The 22,785-nt window shown below is 42.4% G+C and overlaps 1 protein-coding gene across 2 annotated transcripts in view; it reads left to right on the forward strand.

Moving 5' to 3' along the window:
* lig1 (ligase I, DNA, ATP-dependent) overlaps positions 1–22,785 on the forward strand; it is a 70,842-nt gene that overhangs the window by 38,037 nt on the left and 10,020 nt on the right. For both annotated transcript variants that reach the window (XM_078263615.1, XM_078263617.1), the window contains exons 15-24: positions 2,061–2,160; positions 2,377–2,462; positions 3,370–3,485; positions 5,587–5,682; positions 10,790–10,900; positions 13,420–13,491; positions 14,765–14,909; positions 15,220–15,302; positions 17,010–17,162; positions 20,977–21,030. In XM_078263615.1, the coding sequence (XP_078119741.1) occupies positions 2,061–2,160; positions 2,377–2,462; positions 3,370–3,485; positions 5,587–5,682; positions 10,790–10,900; positions 13,420–13,491; positions 14,765–14,909; positions 15,220–15,302; positions 17,010–17,162; positions 20,977–21,030 (1,016 nt within the window). The remainder of the gene's footprint in view (positions 1–2,060; positions 2,161–2,376; positions 2,463–3,369; positions 3,486–5,586; positions 5,683–10,789; positions 10,901–13,419; positions 13,492–14,764; positions 14,910–15,219; positions 15,303–17,009; positions 17,163–20,976; positions 21,031–22,785) is intronic.

Consider the following 22,785-nt stretch of genomic DNA (forward strand, 5'->3'; position numbering starts at 1 on the left):
ACTCGTGTTCTGTGAGGTAGAATTACTGTTTTTGGAGTCTGGTGGCTTTTAAGAGAGAGTAGAATGCTATAACGGCTTCAGTCCCCTTCGGGAAGGGCTGTCTGACGACAAGATAATGTGGTGAAAATATTATAAATGTAGCGTAGACCTAAACTGATTTTTTGAGGTGGGCCTTCTTTTAGGTGTCTCTAGGTGTTTAGCTGCTACCCCCTTCCACAGCAGGGCATTGCTTAGCTTCTGTGTCAGTACTCCTGTCTGCTTCCCCAAACTGGGGGCATGCAGACCGCTGTCTACTGTAGCTAACACACTGACTATGGAGAAGTAGTCTATATCGACGACATTTCATTTCTGGGGTTGTTCCGGTGCCGCCGGAAATGACGCCGCATGTCCCTCATTTCGGCCAGATGTCCGTTACCTTCCTCTTTCTTTGTGTTGGCATTCTAAACTCTAGTGGATTTATGAGGACTATGGTTAACTGCTCCTCAGATCTCTGCAGGGTAAATCCAGACAGCTAGCTAGACAATCTGTCCAATCTGAGTTTTCTATTGCATGACTAAAACAACTTTTGAACGCACACATGTTCCACCAAAACAAGTTCTTCCCGAGGCTATTTTGCAGACACCGTTGCTCCGCCTGGCGCTTAGTGCCGCCCAAGACGATTGTAATTGGTTTAAAGAGATGCCAATAAACCAGAGGACTTTTTTTTTCTCCCATCCCAGAATTCAAACAATAGTCATGTGTACATTGAAGCAGTTTGGGTTCTGTTTTCTAAGGTACAGAATCCCTCTTTGTGTTACAATCCCTCAACCACAGCTCATCTAGGAAACCCTGTCCAGTAAAAACACAAAGAGGGAACGTTGTACTAAAAAGACAACAAACTTGATTTGTGAAACTCAGACTGCTGAAACCTCATTAGTGTGGATTGTGTCCCCATCTCTGGAGAAGCTGGTGTTTCACCCAGTTTACTTGATAAAAGTTCTGGTTGTCACACTAAAGGAGATGCAACATGGGGCATTAGAGCAAGTAATCGTAACTTTAATTTTGAGAACTTGTTAAAGCTACAGTATAGTGCGTAGTTTCTGTCTCCCCCATGAGGAATTCTAAGTAATGACAACAAAACTGTCGGCGCGTCCACATGATACAGGCCTTCCATGATCACCTTTTGGGTATGGGTATGAGATTTACGCATCACCAATATGCTGATTTCATGACTTTCTGGAGGAGGTTTTGACCGCCTGCTTTCAGCACTGATCCTACCTGCTCTCACCAACATCCCCTACACAAAATGAAATAAATTCATTCCTGACTTATTAGTGTTTGTGGCTTTCCCATGACTGGAGTTATCTTTAATAAAAGTCAATTAGACCAGAGGCTTTGTATTGATCTGTGGTCTGCTCTGGAAATGTTTTTCTTAACATTTTGTATTTAATTTGTTTAACCATTATTTAATAAACGCAGGTGAACTCGGAGTTTGTAGCGCTGACGTGGATCTTTACAATGAATAATTAATTTAGATAAATTAGTGTTCAGTCATATTTTCAATTTATCGTAAATATTAATGTTGAATTGGGAAACAAAATGATTAATTTGGCCTTCACTCTTCAATATTATCTCAACCATTTTAACCACAGTGGGACTGCAATTAGAAAAGAATAGAATGCCTTTGTCATTGCATCATTAAAAACGTACAATGAAATTCAGAGTGCTTCTCCTGTAAGGTGCCACTAGTTAAACCAAAGAAAGCAACACATTCTCTCCTCACCTTCATCTATACATTTCACATGATGATAGTAGTTAAAAATTGCACGTTAAGAATATTGCACATTGGTTTGAAAACTCAACTTTTGAGTGTTTTTCCATTTAGAGTAGTTTACATCTTTAGGTTGAGTTCACCCAGTATTGTAGGAAACGCTGACACGCAGCTGTACACCAGGAATTGCGTGGCTGTAAGTCTTGTGTATTCCCGGGCCTTTAAAGTGCCTCTGAACTTTCATCCAGCAAATGTTGGCACTTACACATATCTCTTTGAAATGCTTTTTTCCCCCCTTCTCCTTTTATAGGTTTCCCTCCCACTGTGATCGACGCAGGGAAGGGTATGAGCACTGAGAGCAGGCGGGCCTGGATCGAAGAGAAGAGTCTCATTCTCAAACAGACTTACTGGTAACCCAAGTCTAAACAAAACCATATCCTTTCACTTTATAGTCTCTCCTCTGTGCCACTACATTGCCTCATCCCCCTCAAGCCCCATCCCTCATTCTGCCTCCTAATTCTCCTCCCTTCCATTTTCGATGATATTGATTTTTTTTTTCTTCTTCTTTTTTTCTTTCCAAACACCACGCTTCGTCTCACACTCAATCCCCACGCTCTCCTGTCCAGTGAGATGCCCAATTACGACGTCATCGTCCCCGTTCTGCTAAAAGAAGGCATAGATGAGCTACCCAATCACTGCAAGCTCACTCCAGGTAAGCGACCAATCAGGAGGCAGAAAGGCTATGAGACCAAAACGTTGACTGGTGTGTTTTTATTGATCCATTTAGTGGAGTTGAGGGAGTTATTTTAGTTGAGTCATTTATCACAGAACGATAAAAGACAACACTAAACTAAGGATTAGCTCCTAATTACACTGTTGTCAAGCAATTTGTGATAAGGAGCCTTGGCACCAAGGTAGGAATTGAATACCACCATCTGAACACTAAATTGGGAAACTAAATTGGCCGTTGTTGGTCAGCGAGACACATTTAGCAGCTATTCTGGCACAGAAACAATCGTTATTCAGAGGGCTGGTCTGTTCTAAAATGCGAGATGGTTGTTAAAGGAGCTGGTGAATTTTTTGGACCGGCCAGTTTGAACAAAACGTTAACTGTCCTGTCATATCTGGTGCTGTAAGCTCCAATCAAAGGCATTTGGTTTGGTGTATTTCATTATATCACTCCTCTGCTGCTTTTGAAGCTTAATTTAGCTGTGCAGCCCAAAGGGATGTGAGTCAGAGAACTTTTATATTAGGGCCAAATGAGTATGAAAACAAACACATTTTAACTGGTTTTGTCACAGAAACAGTTGTGGGTGTGATGCTGATGTGGGAATGTGTCATTGACGCACATTTCACAGCTTCCGTTTTTTTTGTTTTGTTTTTGTCGCAAAAACGGATCCGAGATCTGCCTCGCTCTCATAACCTGGAGGCCTGTTGGAGAGAGCCCTGCCCCTCCTCCTCTCCACAAAGTGGCCAATGAAGAAAACTTCTTCCGGGCACTTTAGTTTCACAACTATTTAGAATTCATGAAAAATGCATGACTATATTTTTGTCTTTTGTGTCCTGCCCTTTTTTGCAGTTTTTTTCCTCAAATTCTTACACCACCTTTCTTCTCCCAGGTGTGCCGTTGAGACCCATGTTGGCCCACCCCACCAAGGGTGTCGGTGAGGTGATGAAGAGGTTTGACGAGGCGGCATTCACCTGCGAGTACAAATACGATGGAGAGCGAGCACAGGTTTGTGCGCACATCGGTGGACAAAGTGCAACTGTTTGTTTTCTTTGCGTTTGGCACCGAACATATGCCTGTTGAATTTTGTATGCATAAACCTTTGGGCTGTGTTCTTTGAGTATGAGGTATTGCTGTTCTGTGACTCCTGTGTGTGTGTGTGTGTGTGTGTGTGTGTGTGTGCCCTCCTGTGCCTATTCTTTTAAGATAAACAGTAGTGCTGCTTTTGCCCTGGGCCTGTAGGCAGAGAAAGCTACTTCTGCCATCGTGGACCAGGGAGAGAGAGATGGAGGCGGGGTGGGAGATGGGGAGAGGTGAGGAAAGAGGCTAGAGACAGTGAAGGCGAGACTTGTAAAAAGGAACACGAACACAGAACGGGAGACAGTAATGGGGCTGAGGAAAATTTCGAGAGAGAGACATAAGGACACAGCAAGGGAGAGATTGTAATGTAAACCCCTTCAGCTGTATTGTTAATTTTGGACAGTCATGCCAATAAAGTGCCTTTGAACTGAGTTGAATTGAGAAGAAGAGGAATGAGCAGAGAGCAAAATGGAGAGAGGATGGACACAGAGTGAGCGAAACAGATGACGTCCTCTTTTCTCTCTCTCTCTCTCAATTTAATTCAATTTGCTTTATTGGCATGAACAAAGTTGTTGCCAAAGCAGTTTACAGAAAATTCACATATAGTACATATCACATATTAAATGCATACAGTAGGTGAAACATAGATTCCATACTGTACTGATCACTATATAACTCTCTCTCTCTCTCTCTCTCTCTCTCTTCTCTCTCTCTCTCTCTCTCTCTCTCTCTCTCTCTCTCTCTCTCTCTCTCTCTCTCTCTCTCTCTCTCTCTCTCTCTCTCTCTCTCTCTCTCTCTCTCTCTCTCTCTCTCTCTCTCTGGTCCCACTGCAGTGAACATTACCTGAAACAGCCAGCAGAGGGACTCTTGATACACCACTTAGTTAAACACGTGAGGGTGTGTGAGAATGTGTATATCTGTGTGTGGCATTTGATGAATCAAAAATAATTGGTAGTGTGTGTCCCTGCTAATGAGTCAAGTTTCTGATTGTGGGTGTATTTCTTTCTATTGTATGACTCGATTTTATCAGAGACAGTGCTCATTGATCAATGGAAACATTTGAAGTTATTTGTTGTGCCTGGCCAAGTGTTGAATAATGCACACTAAAATAGAATGAAACAATGTATCTTGTGAAGTTAATTTATCTAAAGTAGGAACATGATAACAAACATGCACACGGCAGTACAATTAGACCAGTGTAAATCACATGGTAGTTGGCTACAGTTTACATTTCGAAAGGACAAATGATTAAAGAAAGAAAATAACCTGCTAGGAAAGGAATAGCAGAGGACAACGGGACAAGACTGACCACAAGATGGCCACAACTAGCGCCATATGGTTTGAGACAAAGCTTGAACTGGCCAGTGAAAGAACCATAAGGATTAAGTAAACTTGATTGAATTGATAAAATTGTGATTGAAAGATTTGTGATTTCACACTTTATTAATCAAACAATGAATTGATTCATATCAAAGATTGTTAACAGATGTATTGTTGGTTGCAGCCCTACTATGCAAAAAAAAAAAAAAACGTATTTACATACTGAAACTACCCTTGTTGTTGCTGTCAGCTGGGTCAGTGAAGTGGACCAATGTACCTGATACAAGTCATGACAGAAGCTTTGATTGGCCCGGCTCCAACTTGTAGTCTGCCAAGACTTTATCACCATGTGATCACCCAATCTGACACAGTGACCCTCTCAAAGGACAAAACAGTTGTGTTGTCTGATCTTGGCATGTTGGGCACTGGTAGTGAATTAAATTTCATGTGTTATTCACACATCCATCTATCAGCCTTTATCATTTAATCGGAGCTTTCACTTGTAATATGAACATAGTTTAGATTTTGTATTTTCTTTAAATTCAATTCAAAGGGGGCTTCATTGGCATGAAAGTTTCAATAACAATGTTGCCAAAGCATCATAATACAATTTGCCCACACGTTCAGAACACAATAATATGAACATTAACACAATATTAGGATTAGATGTTGTGTCAATTTTATTGTACTGTGCTTTCCCCCCCGACAGATTCACATTCTGGAGAGTGGCGAGGTACGCGTATTCAGCCGCAACCAGGAAGACAACACCAGCAAATACCCCGATATCATCTCTCGCATTCCCAAGGTAAAACCCTTGAACGCGCTTAGCACTGCTGCTCAGCCCTGCAGGAGAGAGGACACTCGATCTGAGCTTTGATTGTCAGATGAGGGCTTTTACAGCGCTGCAGGCTAACAACTGCACACATTTACTTTTCTCACTCTTGTCTTTCATTTTGCCTATATTTCTCAACCTGTCATGTCATCTGTCTGGTTTCCGTGTGCCCACTTTTCTGTCTCAGTTTGAAACGACTCAAATTGTATTTGTTCCTTTGCCTGTCCATACCCTTAGACCCTGCAGACCTGGGAGAAAAACGTGTTCTGGTTTATTGGCATTTCTTTAAACCAATCGCAATCTTCTTGGGCGGCGGTAAGCGCCGCACGGAGCAAAGGTGTCTGCAAAATTGCCTCGGGAAGGAACTTGTTTTGGTGGATCATGTGTACGTTCAAAGGTTGTTTTAGTCATGCAACAGAAAACTCAGATTGGACAGATAGTCTAGCTAGCTGTCTGGATTTACTCTGCAGAGATCTGAGGAGCAGTTAACCATAGTCTTCATAAATCCACCTGGATGTTTAAAATTCCAAGACAAAGAAAGCGGAAGGTAACGGACATCTGGCCAAAAAGAGAGACATCTGTTGGAATTTCCAGCGACACTGGAGCAATCCCGGAAAGTGGAACGTCGTTGATATAGCCTACCGTCAGACCAATGTTACGTCACATTAGGGTTGGGCGGTATCCAAATTTTGATACCGTCAAACCTCCTCCCTATTTTACCGCGGTATACGGTATTACCGTGACTAATTACAAATTATGACGCAAGGCTCAGACGGCATCACCAAACTGTTGGCTTGTGCACCGTTCAGAAACTGAATACCAAACACTAATACTGAAACAATAATAACATAATAACAACTTACAAAAAACTACTTTCTCCTCCACACTGTCACGTGATGACAACCACACATAATTACATAAATTATATTTTGGGGAGTGCAAGCGGGGCAGGCGTGTGCTGGGGGGCAGCAGCGCGTGGACAAACTGCTGCCGGTTGGCGAGGAGAATCCTGTCTGCCTCCACAGCCAGCGCCCGATAGTCTCTGGAGGAAGAGAGGGGGAGCAGGCCAGTGCGGTGCGCACGGGTGCTGGAAGCTGCCGCAGGAAAATGTGGGCGAAGAGGAATGGATCCGCCGCGCCCAGCACAGCCAGCATCCTCTCCATTAACTCGGACGGCTTGCTGTCGCCAAGGCCATTCAGGGACAGCAGGCGGTCTGCTTTCTCCAGCTCCGACAGTTCAGAGAGTTCCAGCAGGAATGTTTTGAGTGCGTCGTACTTGCCGTTAGCCGGAGGAGCCTCTACAGCGCCATAGTCCTGGCTGTTGTTGAGGCATCTAAGGCCGATACCACGTGGAAATACTTTGTAACGTCCTGTGTTATTCCTCTCAGCTGGAACTGGGCCTCGATGTGCTAAGACCACGGCCGTGGGTTGTGCTGCCAAAAGTCCGGTAACTTGATGGTGGCCGCATAGATAGCACCGACATTAGCCGCAGCGGCCAGCGCCGCCGCAGCAACAGCATTTTCACCACCGTCGTCGTTTGACATAATTCAGCCGTTAACCCGGAACTTGTATATCATAACACCTCTCCCTTAAACGTACAGTACCTTGGTGAATGTCTCTTTCAGTCTTACTTGTGGGTCACCACAATTTAATATTGAATTCTTGTCTCCTATATAAGTGCATTGCATTTTTTTTAATGACGGTATTGAAACTGATACCGTTGCTATTTTTAGACCCCGTGGTATACCGTATTACCGCCCAACGCTATGTCACATACACACGTTGCCCACCTGTCTTAAAGGGGAAGGGTCGGCTGGTAACAATCATGTAAAAGGGGAACAGTGAAAGTTTAATTTTCTATCAAGCAGCAAAAAAGTTAACATTGCTCGTCCTGCGATGTGACTATCACACATGCGCACATCGCGATGTAGATGATGAAACAAAACATCGTGCAGCCTTACTTCTTTGTCCTCATGTCCCCCTCCAGTCATCAAAAGCTGCCACTGGCCCTTACATTTTTTTTTCTTTTTTTTTTTTTTTGGAGAGGGGAGTCTACTTTGGATGGAAATTTGAAACCAGCATGTCAGGAAACTTCATCTCTGTAGTAAATGGCTGGAACACTTGTCGTTTAATTGCAGCTGTGGGTAGGCTTGCCAAATTAGTGAGCTTGTGCTTGCGTGGGGAGAGAGGAAGAGATCACCGGCACCTGAAGCTGTGACATTTTGCCCGCGGTTATCTGAGCGCACTCACTACTTTGGCTGCCTGCTCTCTCCTATCTCCTTCACTGTTACTGTTTGTGTCAAGGCTGACATGAGTTGTCACAGATGAGACTTTAAAATAGAAACTGAGGTGCCTGGTGACTTTATTTCCGCATTTTCAAAATTGGTTAAGACGAGAAAGAGAAGCATAATGTTGCAAGATGGGATGCTGCAACTGCAGCTAGTAATGTTCAATCAGCGTTTTTGTTTTGTTGTTAAACTGAACAAGCGAGTGACGTTAAATCACCAGTTTCAGGTAACGGCACCCTACGGTACCGTCTATTTGCTGGATGGTTTCAAGGTAACGGTTGGTAGCTAACATTAGCAGATAAGCCCGTTGACAGCGGCGTTATTGTTCATATTTGGCACAATGTTTCTGACCGTAGTAGTGGTCATAGTGACTGAAAGTGTGATGTGAAATGCTAAAAAGAAACTACACGCTGTTTTAAGGTAACGTTAAGTCTTGACTCGGTCTGGCCCTGCGTTGGTCTTGGTCTTGACTCGGTCTCAATCCCTCAAAGTCTTGGTCTTGACTCGGTCTCAATACACTCTGGTCTTGGTGATGACTTGGTTTAGGTGGTCTCGACTACAACACTGCCATGAACCGCAACGTCCGAATCCAGTCCGGGACTTAAGTCGCGTATCGTTCCCCATCACTCTCTTCTCATTTCCTGTCATTTCCTGCACTGCCATCTTTTGTAATAAAGCCATAAAATTGCCCCAAAAATACTAAAAAGAACCCTTTACATCGGCAAACCAGCGGGCTATAGGAAATGCAATGGATTTTTCATCAAGTTGGCTTTGTTAGCAGTGCCATAGTTTGGGGGGGAAAAGCTTTCTTGTACCTTGCTGTGCTGTCCTGAGGAAATCCAATAGCTCTGTGCCAGCAGGACTTGAATGCATGTGGTTGCTCATGGCTCAGCTCGATGCCCAACCTCCCCCTGCTATCGAGAAACGGCATTAGGCCTAACAGCAAACTAAAAGTTTACTTTTCAGTGCTACCTGCCCCATCTTTTTATTTCTATCCATCGTTCTTTCCGTCTCACAGTTTCTCATCAGTTCACATAACATCTGCCCTCTTAAGTTTCTCTCACACTGACTTTCATTTCTCCTTGCTCCTTTTCTTTTCAAAACTTTAAAAGCTACATGGCTCTTTGTCTCTCCCTCTCACCTTATTGCTCTCAGTGTCCACCTGTCTCTCCGTCTAATCACCTCTCTCTCCTTTCTTCTTCATTACTTTTTGATGATACCTGTTCGTTCTCACAGTACTTGCTGTTCTCTTTTCACCTCTCTTCTCACTTTTCTTATTCATCCTTGTCTCTCTCTCTCTCTCTCTCTCTTCCTCTCATTTTTTTTTGGCACTTTGATACAGCCTGTCTGCAATTTTTTACCTTCTTGGTCCGTCTCTTATACCCTTACCCTCTCACCACTCCTCTCTCTCCCTCCACACTCCTTACATATCCGCTCTCGCTCTTTTTCACTTTCTACCTGTCGATGCTCCTGAGAGCCGTCTTCTCTCACCTTTTTTGTTTTTGCTCTCACTGCCTCATTTTCCCCCATCTCCAAATTTTGAAACCTTTTTGTCTTTCACACTCTTTTTCCACACATTCCCCTCCCTTTTTAAAACTTTTTTTTTTTTTTGCGGTCTGTTCGTTCCTGCTCCTCACCATTCATCTTATTCTCTCTACACTCCCTTATCTGTATTTCTTGTAATTTGCTGTCTCTCACCTGTCTTTCTCACCATAACTTCTGCCTAACTGTGAGGTTTTGGATAAAAAAAAAAAATAACCGTTAAACAGAGTGAAAGGTTTGGGTGCTTGTGCTTCATTTGCATGCTACGAGAGCGACACAGCATTTTGAAGTGATGGCATCATTTCTTTAATTCTGTGCTTGAAACTTTTCTCCTGTGTTTGTTTAATGTGTGAGCCTTATGATATTTATTTTGGAATAGCTCATGTCTGTTGTTTTTAAATGAAGCTTTCATCAAGGAAATCCATTGCTAATCGTAAACGTGGCAGACAATGGATTAAAGAAATGGCTTGAATTTAAAATTTGCATCCTCAGTCCTGGCATTATGTTGTCATGGGTGCATCTGTGTGTGTGCGTGTCTGTGTGTGTCGACGCGTTCCCATAAACAGTACATGAACTATGCCTGAGTGACACTAACACACATTCCCTGCATAGAGGAGATGCTCTGAGATTTTATAACACCTTGCTGCATTATTTTGCATATTAATGATGGAAAACTAATTTTCCCAGGGAGATACCACAGTGCCCTAATGCTTCTAATTATGAATTCATATTAATGCATTACCCATATTAATACAAATACATACATTAATGTGTTACTTCGCCTAATGGCCGTACCAATATAACTGGTTCTGTTTGATATATTTGACTGTTTCCAAACAACCTGTTACCTCTTAATAACCCAGATATCACTGGCTTAGCGCTCTCTGTCTGATGAATGTGTTGACTTCCAAAGCAATTGGCAACAAATGGGAGGGAAGCTGGCAGTCCTGAAACAGCCTCAACATGCCTAAAATGTAATTTTTTGTATTCATGCCTTTTTTAAAAGCTCCAAGTTTGGACTTGTACTGAATAAACATCTCCAAGTTGGTTGTGTTTACTTCAATGCAACTTCCTGACACTCATCTGATTGCTGGAGCAGATGTTGCTTATATGCAGATTGGCAAATAATGTCATCTGTCTTTTCTTTTTTATCCCGAAAAGCCCTCCCTACCTCTCTACTGAATATATTCTCTTGTCTTGTTATTCATTTCTAATTCCCTTTTGCTGTATCTTCATTATTTTCTTCAACAGGTGAAGAAGGACTCTGTGGTGTCGTGCGTCCTGGACTCAGAGGCGGTGGCCTGGGATCGGGAGAAGAAACAGATCCAGCCCTTCCAGGTCCTCACCACCCGCAAGAGAAAGGTACGGACGGAGAGGAGCAGAATAAGACTGGAGGAGGATGAAGGAAATGCTCGGGGTGGTTTTAAAAAGGGGGAAGAAAAGAGAGAAGAAAAAAAGCAAGTGAAAAGGTTGATGAGAGAAAACGAGACAGAGATAAAGACGAGAAGGTAGGGGGAGAGGTAGATAATGGAGTGAAATGATGAGAGAGAGAGAGCGAGAGAGAGAGGTTTTTTTCAGTTTAGATCAGAATAGCGGCCTCTTCCCGCCACACCAACATTACACACACACACTAGAGTGAAAGCGCTCCTTTTTTGCCTTGTCTTTTTGCCTTGAAAATTAGGAAAGGGATACGTAGAGTGCCAATGTGGAGAACATGATGATGAAAATGATTATCCTGATGATGTTTTTTGCTAGATGCCGTTACCGCCACTACAGAATCCTGATTATTTGTGATGACGGTTTGATGCACAAACTGATTGTACTGCCCTTCTGGCATTTTGTAACAACATCTCCGCGGTTTTTACGACCAAGAGCGTTCTTGCTGAAATGAAGTATTTCAGATGAGGAGATGAAACTCGATATGGATTAATTAAACCTCATTAGTTGGGGAAAGTAATGAGGGAGGGAAAAGGAGAAGAGGGATAAATTAGGAGAGAAGTCTTTCAGGTTTGAGAAATGACGAGGACCGAAAATTCTATTTGTCTTGAAATAATTTCCTTTGCACAATTTGAATTGTGTTGAAATAGGATACAGTGATGTTCATATTCTATTAAAACAATCAATGAACAATGTTTTTTTCATTAAAAAAAGAAAAGAAAATGACTGTAGACTGATGCGTATGCGTTCTCGCTCTGATTGAATGCAGGAGTAGACTACCGTAGATTTATAAACAGCGACAAGCAAACGGTAAAGTCCAAGCCATGGCGAAACAGGGAAATATTGTGAATTACTTCATGAAACCTTGATGATATAGCCTGCCTTTCAATTGTTTTTAAGCCCAATAAACATGGAAAAATATTTGACCGGAATTTTTCCCATTTGACTGGTAAAATGAAACCTTACAGGTCACATGACCGGAACTAATTTTTTTTCTAGCAGAAACACTGGTCTGGCTAAACCACTATTACCATACTACCACTATTCTGGGATAGGGGGAAAAACATGCTCTGGCTTGTTTGTATTTCTACCTTAACGATGGCTCAATTCCATCAAGTGTCCCAGTGAGCTATTTCCGTGAGTCAGCATGCACAATACCAGGGCCTCTCCTAAGTGGAGCCATCATTAATGGTTTTGAATACACCTGTGCTTTCCCTACTATGACATGTCAACATGTCTGCCGTGAAAAAGGTCTATCACAACCACCCCGGGCGGTACCGATAGCGGTAGGGTTGGGCCACGCTTTTTCCCAAAATCTGTTGAGCAACACTACTAGTTATGCTACAGCGACCTCCTGTTTGAAAGTGTTTCCTAGCAACTAGTCTACATCCACGACGTTCCACTTCCGGGATTGCTCCGTTGCCATTGGAAATTCCGCCTGATTTCAACCTGATGTCCGTCACCTGTCCGTAGACTATTTTGCAGAGGCACCTAGGTTTTCACGGCTTAGCGCCACCCATGACGATTGTGCTCGGTTTAAATAAATGCCAAAAAAACCAGAGCACGTTTTTCTCCCATCCCGGAATGCTGTGTGGACTAGCCGGACCCTCCTCCGCAGCGCTGTGGAGGAAGGTCTGGCAAAGCGAGAATACCTAGCAACTGATTTACACATAAGTAAAGTTTTTCTAGTTAAGACATTTATTTTAAGAGGCCCTGTGGAGTTTAACATTGTGTGTATCCTTGAAACACGTTGAGTGCATTTCCTTTCTTATAAAACATTAACAAAAATAGGATTATTTTCAAACCTGCATTGTTTGCATCCATATTGACTTGCTAGCAGTACACTTCTTCCTTGCCTTTGTCGTTTTGATGGCACGAGTCTGTGAATCACTAGTTTGAAACCATCCTGTAGCCATGAATGCAGGAACATAGTAATGGATTTACAAATAGCTGGTGTGTAACCCAATCTTGGAATTCAATATTGCTTCGGCTATTCAGTTATGTAAAAGTCATGGAATTTTACACCGGGGCCGAAGGGGAAACGCTGTAATAAGGCAGTGTGGAGAGTCTAGAGACTGACAGCGAGTAAACAAGTTTGGAATAAACAGGATGAAGTGCTGGAGAGGTAGGAGATGGAGAAGCAGAAGAGGTGAGTGAAGGGAGTCAAGGAGCAGGAAGTAATATGCTAGAAGAGAAGGATGAACACAGCAAGGAGGTGCGATGCTGTTAAAAAGTAGAAGGGAGAGTGGCTAGGATAGGCGTGGCGGTTAACTTTCAACATGAACAGGAGAGAAATCAAAGAGCTCTTTGTACCAAGTCTCAAGGTTGGATGTAGCGATTTGTGAATAAGATGCTTCTATTTGCATATTTTTATCAAGGGAAAAGTGTGTGTGTGTGTGTGTGTGTGTGTATATTTTATCCCTGTGTGTGTTTTATCCCTGCAGGATGTGGATGCTTCTGAGATCAAAGTCCAGGTGTGCGTGTATGCTTTTGACCTGCTCTATCTCAACGGCGAGGTAAGACCTGGTGCTGATGAGGCAAATATTACCCCTAGATCTCTCTCAACGCTCCTGTTGTCATTTAGAACTGGCGTGTCTTGAGTGAGTGCGTGTTTATTGTTAGTGAGCGTGCCTGCATTCACGCCGCTCCGCCGAGATGCCGACAGCATCCCTGAATGCCAATGATGGTGCTACTGGAGGCCGTAACTAGATAATGATTGTAACGCTCATTGTAATTCCAGCCGTGTGTATGTCTGTCTGAGACTGTCTCTGAGTTTATTTGTGTGTATGAGAGAGAGAGTCTGTGCATTTTGTGTGTGTGTTGTGGATGTTATTTGTGAATGGGTGTGCGATTCCAACCAAATAATACACTATTTTTAAGCTAATTTCCTAAAAGTCAGCCGAAGAAAATGCATATCAGCGAATGTTTCCATCAGCCAATGCTATGCGAATGTTCCCAAGTGGATGGAAAACAAAACTACAGAATGAAAAGGGCACCAGTGACTCTTAAGTTGTGCTATTTCATTGCTGCTTCCAACCTAATGTGGCATTTATGTAAATATTATGAATTTTCTCTCTGTACGCACATACTTTCTCTCTGTTTATGATTGTTCCACCCCCCCCATATATATATCTTAAACATTTACAGTTTTAAGGCAAAATATAAATAAAAGGGGTTTTGTGGTGGTGTGGGTAAAAAAAAAAAAAAAAAAAGGGTTGTAGTGAGGTGCTGATTGCTTGAGGTAGACTTGAACATTTTGAACAATGTGTCGCACACTCTGGCTCCATATGCATTTGCATATGCTCTTTTTATTCTGATGACGTTTTGTTAACATACCTTGTTGATTTGAAGAAGGCCTGAGGGCCGAAACGTCATCAGAGTTATGCATATGGAGCCCGAGTGTGCAACACTTTTTCTTATTCCCTTTTTTTGTTTTTATAGACATTTAGGTGCTATTGTGGCCATTTCATTCATTTCTTTAATCCACAAATTCAAAATACCCACAAACCTACCGTAGGTGGTGGTTGGAAACCATAGTGATTGTGTGTAAAACTGTGTGTTCTGCTGGTTTGGGACTGTACTTGTGTGTGGGTGTTTGTATGTGTCCAATGCTGTCGTGACTGTGTATCTGTGAGCATACTCTGAGACTGTGTGTTTGTGTGTGTGGGTAGCTAGCTGAGACGGCATTTCATCCTTGTCATTGCAAGGCTCCAACCTATAAAGAGGAAATGGTTGTAATGATGCACAATTTGTAAGTGTGTGTGTGTGTGTGTGTGTGTGTGTGTGTAGTCGCTAGTGCGACAGCCGTTGAGTCGGCGTCGGGCTCTGCTGAAAGAAAGCTTCTCAGAGGTGGAGGGAGAGTTTGTGTTCGCCCGATCCATCGACTCCGACAACACCGACGCCATCGCAGAGTTCCTGGAGCAGTCTGTCCGAGGTGTGTGTGTGTTAGACAGAGACACGCTTTCTTACTTGTTTTTCTTCCTACTGTCTCCATGCGCCTGTGTGTGTCTGACTCCGTATACGAGAGAACACAGAAACCGTTTCCCCATGTGTATTGTGTGTATGTGAGTTCTATTCCTGTGACTTTGTCTACTGACTTTCTGAACCTTTTGTGTGTGTGCGGATACAGAGATCTTATATGTATCTAGAAGATAATCTGTTCATTTCCTTTTTTGCACGCCGGGAATCGTGTTTTGGTGTATTAATGTGTGTGTGTGTGTGTGTGTGTGTGTGTATATATATAGACTCCTGCGAGGGTCTAATGGTGAAAACTCTGGAGAAGGATGCCACATATGAAATTGCCAAGCGCTCTCACAACTGGCTCAAGGTGTGTGTGACACAATGGTAACTCACATACACTCCCTGTTCATAAACACTGGCATGCACTGACCCCAACACGTGTGTTACCCACTTGAAAAGCTTTAGTTTCATTATCTGACACAAATGCATACAAGTGATCACACATTTATGCATCTCTGACTTTTTATTAGGGGTGGGGGAAAAAAAATCGATTCACGCAAGTAGCGTGTTTTTTTTTGCTTTTTTTTGCGACGACTTATAAAAGTTTTTTTTTACCCCCAGAATCAATATATATATATTTTTTTTTTTACCAATTGTTCACCTGATTATTTTCTGTTCATACGGTACCGCCGACGGCGACTCCATCATCTGTTTCCAGCAAAACCGTGCGAATGCAGAAAATCCACGTTATGTCCTTCTTTACAAATGAAATAAATGTCAAACTGACTGACTGACATGTAATGTGCATTCTTCTTAGAAAACAATTTAGTTTTTAGAAAGGTCTCATGATATATCGTCTCCAGAAGTTTATTATTAGGGGTCTAAGCCCGAGGGGGCTGGGGACCGCGTTTGCAAGGCAACGCGATTCATAGCTCCAGCGGAGCTGTGGAACCCTATTGTTTTCCTAAGGGTTATTCATCATCATCATTATTCTTCTCCGCCTAAAACTCCCGCGACAGCCGTACATGTTGGGGGGGGGGGGGCAATTAACCTCATGGGCAACAATTAACCCGCTTCCACCACTAGGTGGTGCTGTAGCAGAAAAAACGCATTTGGCGCAAAAACTCCCACACCGTATACCGGACATTCAAAAACCATATATCCTCGCGTTCCCAGGATCCAACTGAATCGCCTGATATAGGCCACGCCCATTTCAGCCTAGACTTTTATGCGTGAAAAAATCGCGATTTATCAAAAACCTATTTTTTCGATCTCCTCCTAGACCGTGCGACCAATCTGCACGAAACTTAGCAGGTAGCATCTCCAGACCGACCTGACAAAAATTTATCAAAAGAATTTTTATGGGATAAAAATTGCGCATATTACGCACGAACAAATTTGTGTAGCTAACTATGAAAACACAAACTTTGCCATATCTCGGCCAAAATAAATGCTATCAACGCGAAACTTCAGATTCTTGTTTGCTACGACCCTCTCGAGGTCCCCCACACATTTTGCGAAAATTGGCCACTAGGGGGTACTACAAGTACAAAAAGTTTATATCTCATGGACGGCTCATCCGATTTTTACAAAATTTGATGGGTACCTTCTAGGGCCACTCCTGAGGCCAACCCTACAGTGGGGTACTGATTCGTTAAAGTGGGCATGGCCTATGGGACCCAGGTTTGGATTCACCACTTGGATTCACTCACACATAAAGAGCAAGTATCATTGGTTTTAACACAAACTGATTTCATATTTCTGGAGGACAAGAACATTTTTAAACCATTAGCTTGTCAACATGTTCAGGCAGCCATTTGGACCTCTGACAGATCACATTGTTAATAAATGACATGTAATTGTGCTCTCTGGTGTTTAATGTATGCAAAAAAGCATATATTTTTTGCATACAAGTGCCCTTTTTTTTTTTTTTTAGACTTTGTAACTGATCCAATTGTGTTAATATTGAGATGTATTTTTCAGCTCCATTAATGCATATCATCACGTGTTTTTTGTGCTTCATCCTGTAAATATACAGTCCCATGTCTGACGTGCTGTTGTCCTCTCCCTTCAGCTGAAGAAAGACTACCTGGACGGCGTGGGCGACACAGTCGACCTGTGTGTGATCGGCGCCTACCTGGGAAAAGGCAAGAGGACAGGCACCTACGGGGGCTTCCTGCTGGCCTGCTACGACGAGGACAACGAGGAGTTCCAGTCAGTCTGCAAGGTGTGTGTCTGTCCAGTGCATGTTTACACGGCTGCAGCTATGCATCCCACACACAGGGATATGCGATATGGGGGAATCACGGTTTGCATCTCTGACTCACATTTTTTACATTTGAATGAAAACAGCTTATATAGTGTAAAAGGTGCAAAAGATTTTACCATGTCAACAAAAAAAAAGATTTTCAAGGTTCACATTTGCCGGCCGGCTGTTGTTTACTTTATTTTATTAGTGGAATAGTGCACATCCAAATGCATTTTGGTCCCGCCCAAAGGACCCAAAATAAACATCTCCAGGGAAACTCATTTTAAATTTCTGGCCTGGGCATTTCCAGGCAGTTGAATCCTGAAGTTTAAAAGTGTTAATGTATGTAATTTAAAGTGGCCCTCTGGCAGTTCATGTATTTATACATTTAACCTTTGGGAAGTAAGACTGATAAAAATGTGTTAATAGTGTGCCCAATCTTCAGCTCCAAGATGGTCTATTTTTAACATATTTAATATATTGTTACACCCCGAGCATGTTGTCAACTTGTTGTTCTCTTTTGTGTAATAGGCTTTAAAGATCTTTGTATTAGGGGGGGTATATAGTGTTGACTGTTTTCTGTTTGTCGGTTTATGTGTGTGTGCTGCAGGCTGTTATGTTAGTGCAGTGTGCGCTGGAGCCGACGGAGATTAAAACCGTTCGTTCACCGCGTTACCTTTTCAGGCAGTGCTAGTGGTTTTTCTCTGTTCGCAATATTTTGTCTGTAAATAAAATCTCAGTGGAGAATTGTTTTCACACTTGAGATGACTATCCTAGTCAGTGAGGCAAGGATGGATGTTGCGTTGTAAGTACACCAGAGAAGACACCACTTTCCTTGTAAAATGTGAGCTGAAGAGCTCCTGTCATCTGTTATTGATTTTCATATAAATCTTCCTTTGCTTGGATAGCTGCTAGCTCGAGTGTTTGAGAGACCTTCACTTTTTTTTAAGAATAGTGGGGTTTTTTTGTTTGTTTTTTACATTGTCATAATTGTTTAGCTTTCAGCTCTAAACAAATGCTGACTGAGCTGCACTATGGATGATTCTGTCCCACCTGTCAGTCACTGTCACCTGGTGCATCCAGTCCCAGCAGCTTTTATTAACTTGGGTATTCAATCTTTGAGCTCAGATCTTGGCCACATTAAGATGGAGTATCAAAACTGCCTGTCTGAGGTGTCCTCGCTGGCATTCCTATTTGATCTCAGTCATGTTTGGATAAATTGGCAGTTACACCTTGTGCTTTCTTAAAGTTGTGTTGGTGCATCACCTCCCACATGCACAGCAACTTTAGGAATATTTAAGTATTTAATATTAAGTACACGAGGCCTGCAGTTTTTTTTGTGTGATTAACGTGTATGTATTTGTGTATTTATTTCTTAAACAACACGCAAAACATACAATTTGCAACATGAATATATTCCCCACCCCACCCCCCCTCGTCATCACCACCCACCCAGACAAAAATCAAGAAAAGGTGACAATATTGTTTACAATAATCAAGACCATTCAACATTATAATAACATAATAGACAATAAACTATAAACCAAATAAACATGTATAATATATAAGCCCATCATGCTCTCCCCAGCACATAGCTTTTTAGGAGCCCTCCAGAAAGCTCAGGTACTTTCCCCATTTTCCTGTGTAGGGCTGCATTCACACAGCCTGTGTCGGCCGTCAGACTGTGCTGGGAAAACGCAGGTCTTTCCTTCATTTTGAATCGGGGGTAGACCGTTTAGGCGAAAAAACATGCAGCGGGCCTGCAGCGAAAAGTTGCGATCGATTCAACTTTTGGAGAAACGCAACCTGACGTCACGCTGCGGTGTCAGTGTTTTTGAGCTATGGTTGGAGGCGGTGTGAGAGTCCCGTACAGTAAACAGGAAACATCACTGCCTCTATTGCTGCCACAAGAAAGTTTTAAAACACTATTGAGGGTAAAAAAAGTAACAAAAGCACGGAACTGCCCGGGAGTTTGTGTGATAGCTGAATGTTTCCTGCAACAACAAAGCACTCGCTCATCTCTTTTCTTTGTCTCTCTATCCCTGTAAAATAAGCTGCCTTCAAGTGCAGTCGGAATCGTCGTAATCTATAAACGATCTGACGGAAAACAGTAATGGTGAAATATAAAGTCTACTTGTGCGTTGTTGGGGGGGGTTAAGAACACAACAGGACCCCCGCCACACCACCCTGCTGCAAATCGCCGGATCACTTTTCTTGGTGAATGCCCACTTAGAAGCATGCAGTCTTAAACAAACGAGGCAAAGTTTGGGACATGTAGCAGCACACAGTCCCCTGCTTCTTTTTATGTTTTGCTCTCCAATATCAGCCATGAAACAAAGGCAACAGACAACGATCTTGTTGTCCTTGACATGGCAAACTTGCGGAACATTCAGTTTGAGAGGCTCCACTATAATTGAAAGCAGAATTTAACCCACATTTGCATTTCCCCAATGTAATCTAAACTTTACGTCCTGCTGAAATTTCCTTGTCCTCCTAGCAAATCCAGGAGCAGCAATGCTGCAGAGCGGCTGCTGTGAGCTTCACTCCGACACAGTTCACATAGACGGCCCTCACAGTGAAAAACGGGCACACTAATGAAACAAAAAAGATAATTAGGTCACAGTCAAAGCAACAGTTTGTTTGGGCTCTCAACATTGCTTTAGTCTTTACAGGTGCCTATTGTATCAGTGTGTTTGGGTTTCCCAGGAGTCATAACAATCACATACTCATTGAATCATAAATTGATTGGAATCATAAATTGATTGGAATCATAAATTGATTGGATATTTGGTTATCTCCTCACATAGACTAATATTACTCTAGACTACTTCTGCTTCACTTTGTCTTATATATGCTACCTTTTCCCATCATGACTATTGGCTATTGTCTCGTTAAATGATTATGTCTTGGGTAAGCCTAGTATGATGCCTTAGAACAGACCTTACAGCTTGCTTCCCTCAGAAAGAGTGACTCTGAGCAACTGGCTTGTTTTGTTTTAAAGAAGAAAAGTCAAGAAGCAAATCTCTGTGAGTCAGAGGCTCAAAACATAGTGTGTAATGGCGTCAGTTCAAATACAACCGCAGCATAAGCCAGGAAAACAAGATATTAAATTGCAAATAGCGGTAGAAATGTTTCTCAATACTTTGAGTACCATCCAAAATGTGTTTGTAGAATTGCCCCACAGTTGGCTTGGTAGAGGACTTGGCCTGGTAGATTAAAATTAATGCATAAAGCCGGCTACACATGATTTGCGGCAAAGCGCAGCGCAGGAACATTCTGCAATTGGTTGCGTCCATGGCAACTTTGAGCACAGCGCTTGGCGCAAATCCAAGCGATGCCCAGGGTAGCGCAGCGGTTTTTCCGCTTATCGTGTAGACGGCTTAAAGGTGCCACAGTTGAATGAAACCCCTCTAAATCTTCTCGTGTTGACTGCAGCCTCTGGAACATAAAGCTTCCTGTAGACACCTGCAGAATACACCTTTAGAATAAATCTGTGAACTGGAAAATGCTATATGTGCACGATATACCAGGCTTTTTTTTTTTCTCTTTCCCTTTCAGCACATGTCAGCCTGTTAAGTAATTCTCGTGTCTCAGCGGGTTCAGGTCTTTTGAGAAGTGACACGGCGCTTCAGGCAAAGCACGGAGATATTGTGTAGGGGGAAGGGCTCGCTGTTCTCTGTTCTTCTGCTCACTGCCAAATGTCTGCTGTCTCACCATGAGGGAATATGTATGTGTATATCTAAGTGTGTGTGTGCGTGTGTATGTTTCTCTTATCTCCTCTCGTCTCTTCCAGATCGGGACAGGCTTCAAGGATGAAGATCTGGAGCAGCATTACAAGTTCTTAAAGGTAACGTGGCACAGCGTGATCTTGCTCGATGAAAATGGCAACTCCCCACGTTGATGCCTTTTTATATTTTAAATTCATAACTGGGGTTTCTTAACATTCTGCAACTACAGGTACTTAATTTCTTTAAACAGATTCAGACTCAATATTACTGTAAGGTTAAAAGAGCCCGACTGAGTGTGGCTGAGGCCCTTTGCATAAAATCATTCCCTCAATTAATTCTTCATTCATTCCAACTTTCCAGACATAAATGGACACTTTTATACTGAAAGCCCCCCTCTACTATTCTGGAAATATTGCCTAAAAGAAATTACAAAACTATAAATAATTTGGCTTTATATTACATGCATTTGCTTGCGCGTGGAAAATATTGGCCAGAGTACATAAATGTACATCTGGATTTGGAGTAACTGTGCAGGCGTGCTCTGTTGTTGGGTAATGAATTGCTTTTTCAATTTGACATCTGAAGAGGTTCGTTCCAGAGCAGCAGCATTTGAAAATATTGAACTGCTCTCTGAAATTGATAGATGTTGTGAGAGTCGAAATTTGTTTGAGTACTCCTATTGACTTTATCAGCTAAATTTAGAACCCGCTTTTACAGAAATAAGAGCAGAGAGGCTTTTTAAAAATGAAAGCGACTGATTGTGAGATAACCTTCACTGTACAAACATGCTACACACCGTGGAGTAAAATAACCTTAAAGTAATATTTGAAAGGTTACGGCTTTAGACTCAGTGGTACAAACTGCTGCACAGTGCAGAATCCCAGTGAAACAGTGATTGAGAAGGTGGTGTAACCTTTTTTTTCCCCCTCCCCCAGACCAATCCAGCCTGTACTGTAGTGCTTTGTAATGAGGCCCTTTATCTGAAAGTGATGGATGGTGAATTAATGCGAGTTGCCGGTGTGGCTGTGCTGCTTTGGTTGCAGAGCTGCAGGCCGATGGCAGTCCAGACACGGAGACGATTGGCTCTGTTCACTCTCCTCTGGGTGGCCAACCGCTGGGCTGTGTCCACGAATGCACTGATCCTTTTTTTAATTTCCTTTCCATCCTTTGCTTATTTTGATACTTTAACTCGTTGATCTAGGCTAGCTCAAGTCTTAAACCAGTAGTGTTCCTTTTTTCCTAAAAATTCTCACACACTGAATAAAAAAAAAAAGGGAATACAAATACTACGAAAATTCACACACTAAAATACACACATTAATCAAACATTAAAAGCAGCTCTAAAAAGGTGAGTTTTGACTTTGTGATTTGAACATGGACAGATTGGTGCGGATGTGTTTGCCTATGATAGAAGTCTGAATATCCTTTTAGTCAGAGATGTATAGTAACAAAGTAGAACTACTTCACTACTGTACTTAAGTACTAAAAGGCTGTATCTGTACTCTACTGGAGTATTATTTTTTTCTCCTACTTCCACTTTTAATTCAGTACATATTTTCACTGAGTTTAATACTTTACTCTGATACAGTTTTAATGTGCTGCATCGTTACTCGTTACTAGGGCTGCACAATATTTTGTTACAACATCTAGATCGCAATGTGCAAACTTTTTTGCTGCTTGATAGAAAAGTAAACGTTCACCGTTCTCCTTTAACATGATTGTTACCGGCCGAGCGTCCCCTTTAAGGTGGCCATGTGGGCAACGTGTGTATGTGACGTAACGTTAGTCCAACGGGGTTTGTTATGGGAAGTGAGGCTCTCCGTGTGTAGAAAAGTACGGTAAGCGGCAGCTGCCGCTGACACAGTGATGCACAT

This window comes from Sander vitreus, chromosome 12 (genome assembly GCF_031162955.1).
Source record: "Sander vitreus isolate 19-12246 chromosome 12, sanVit1, whole genome shotgun sequence".
NCBI lineage: Eukaryota > Metazoa > Chordata > Actinopteri > Perciformes > Percidae > Sander > Sander vitreus.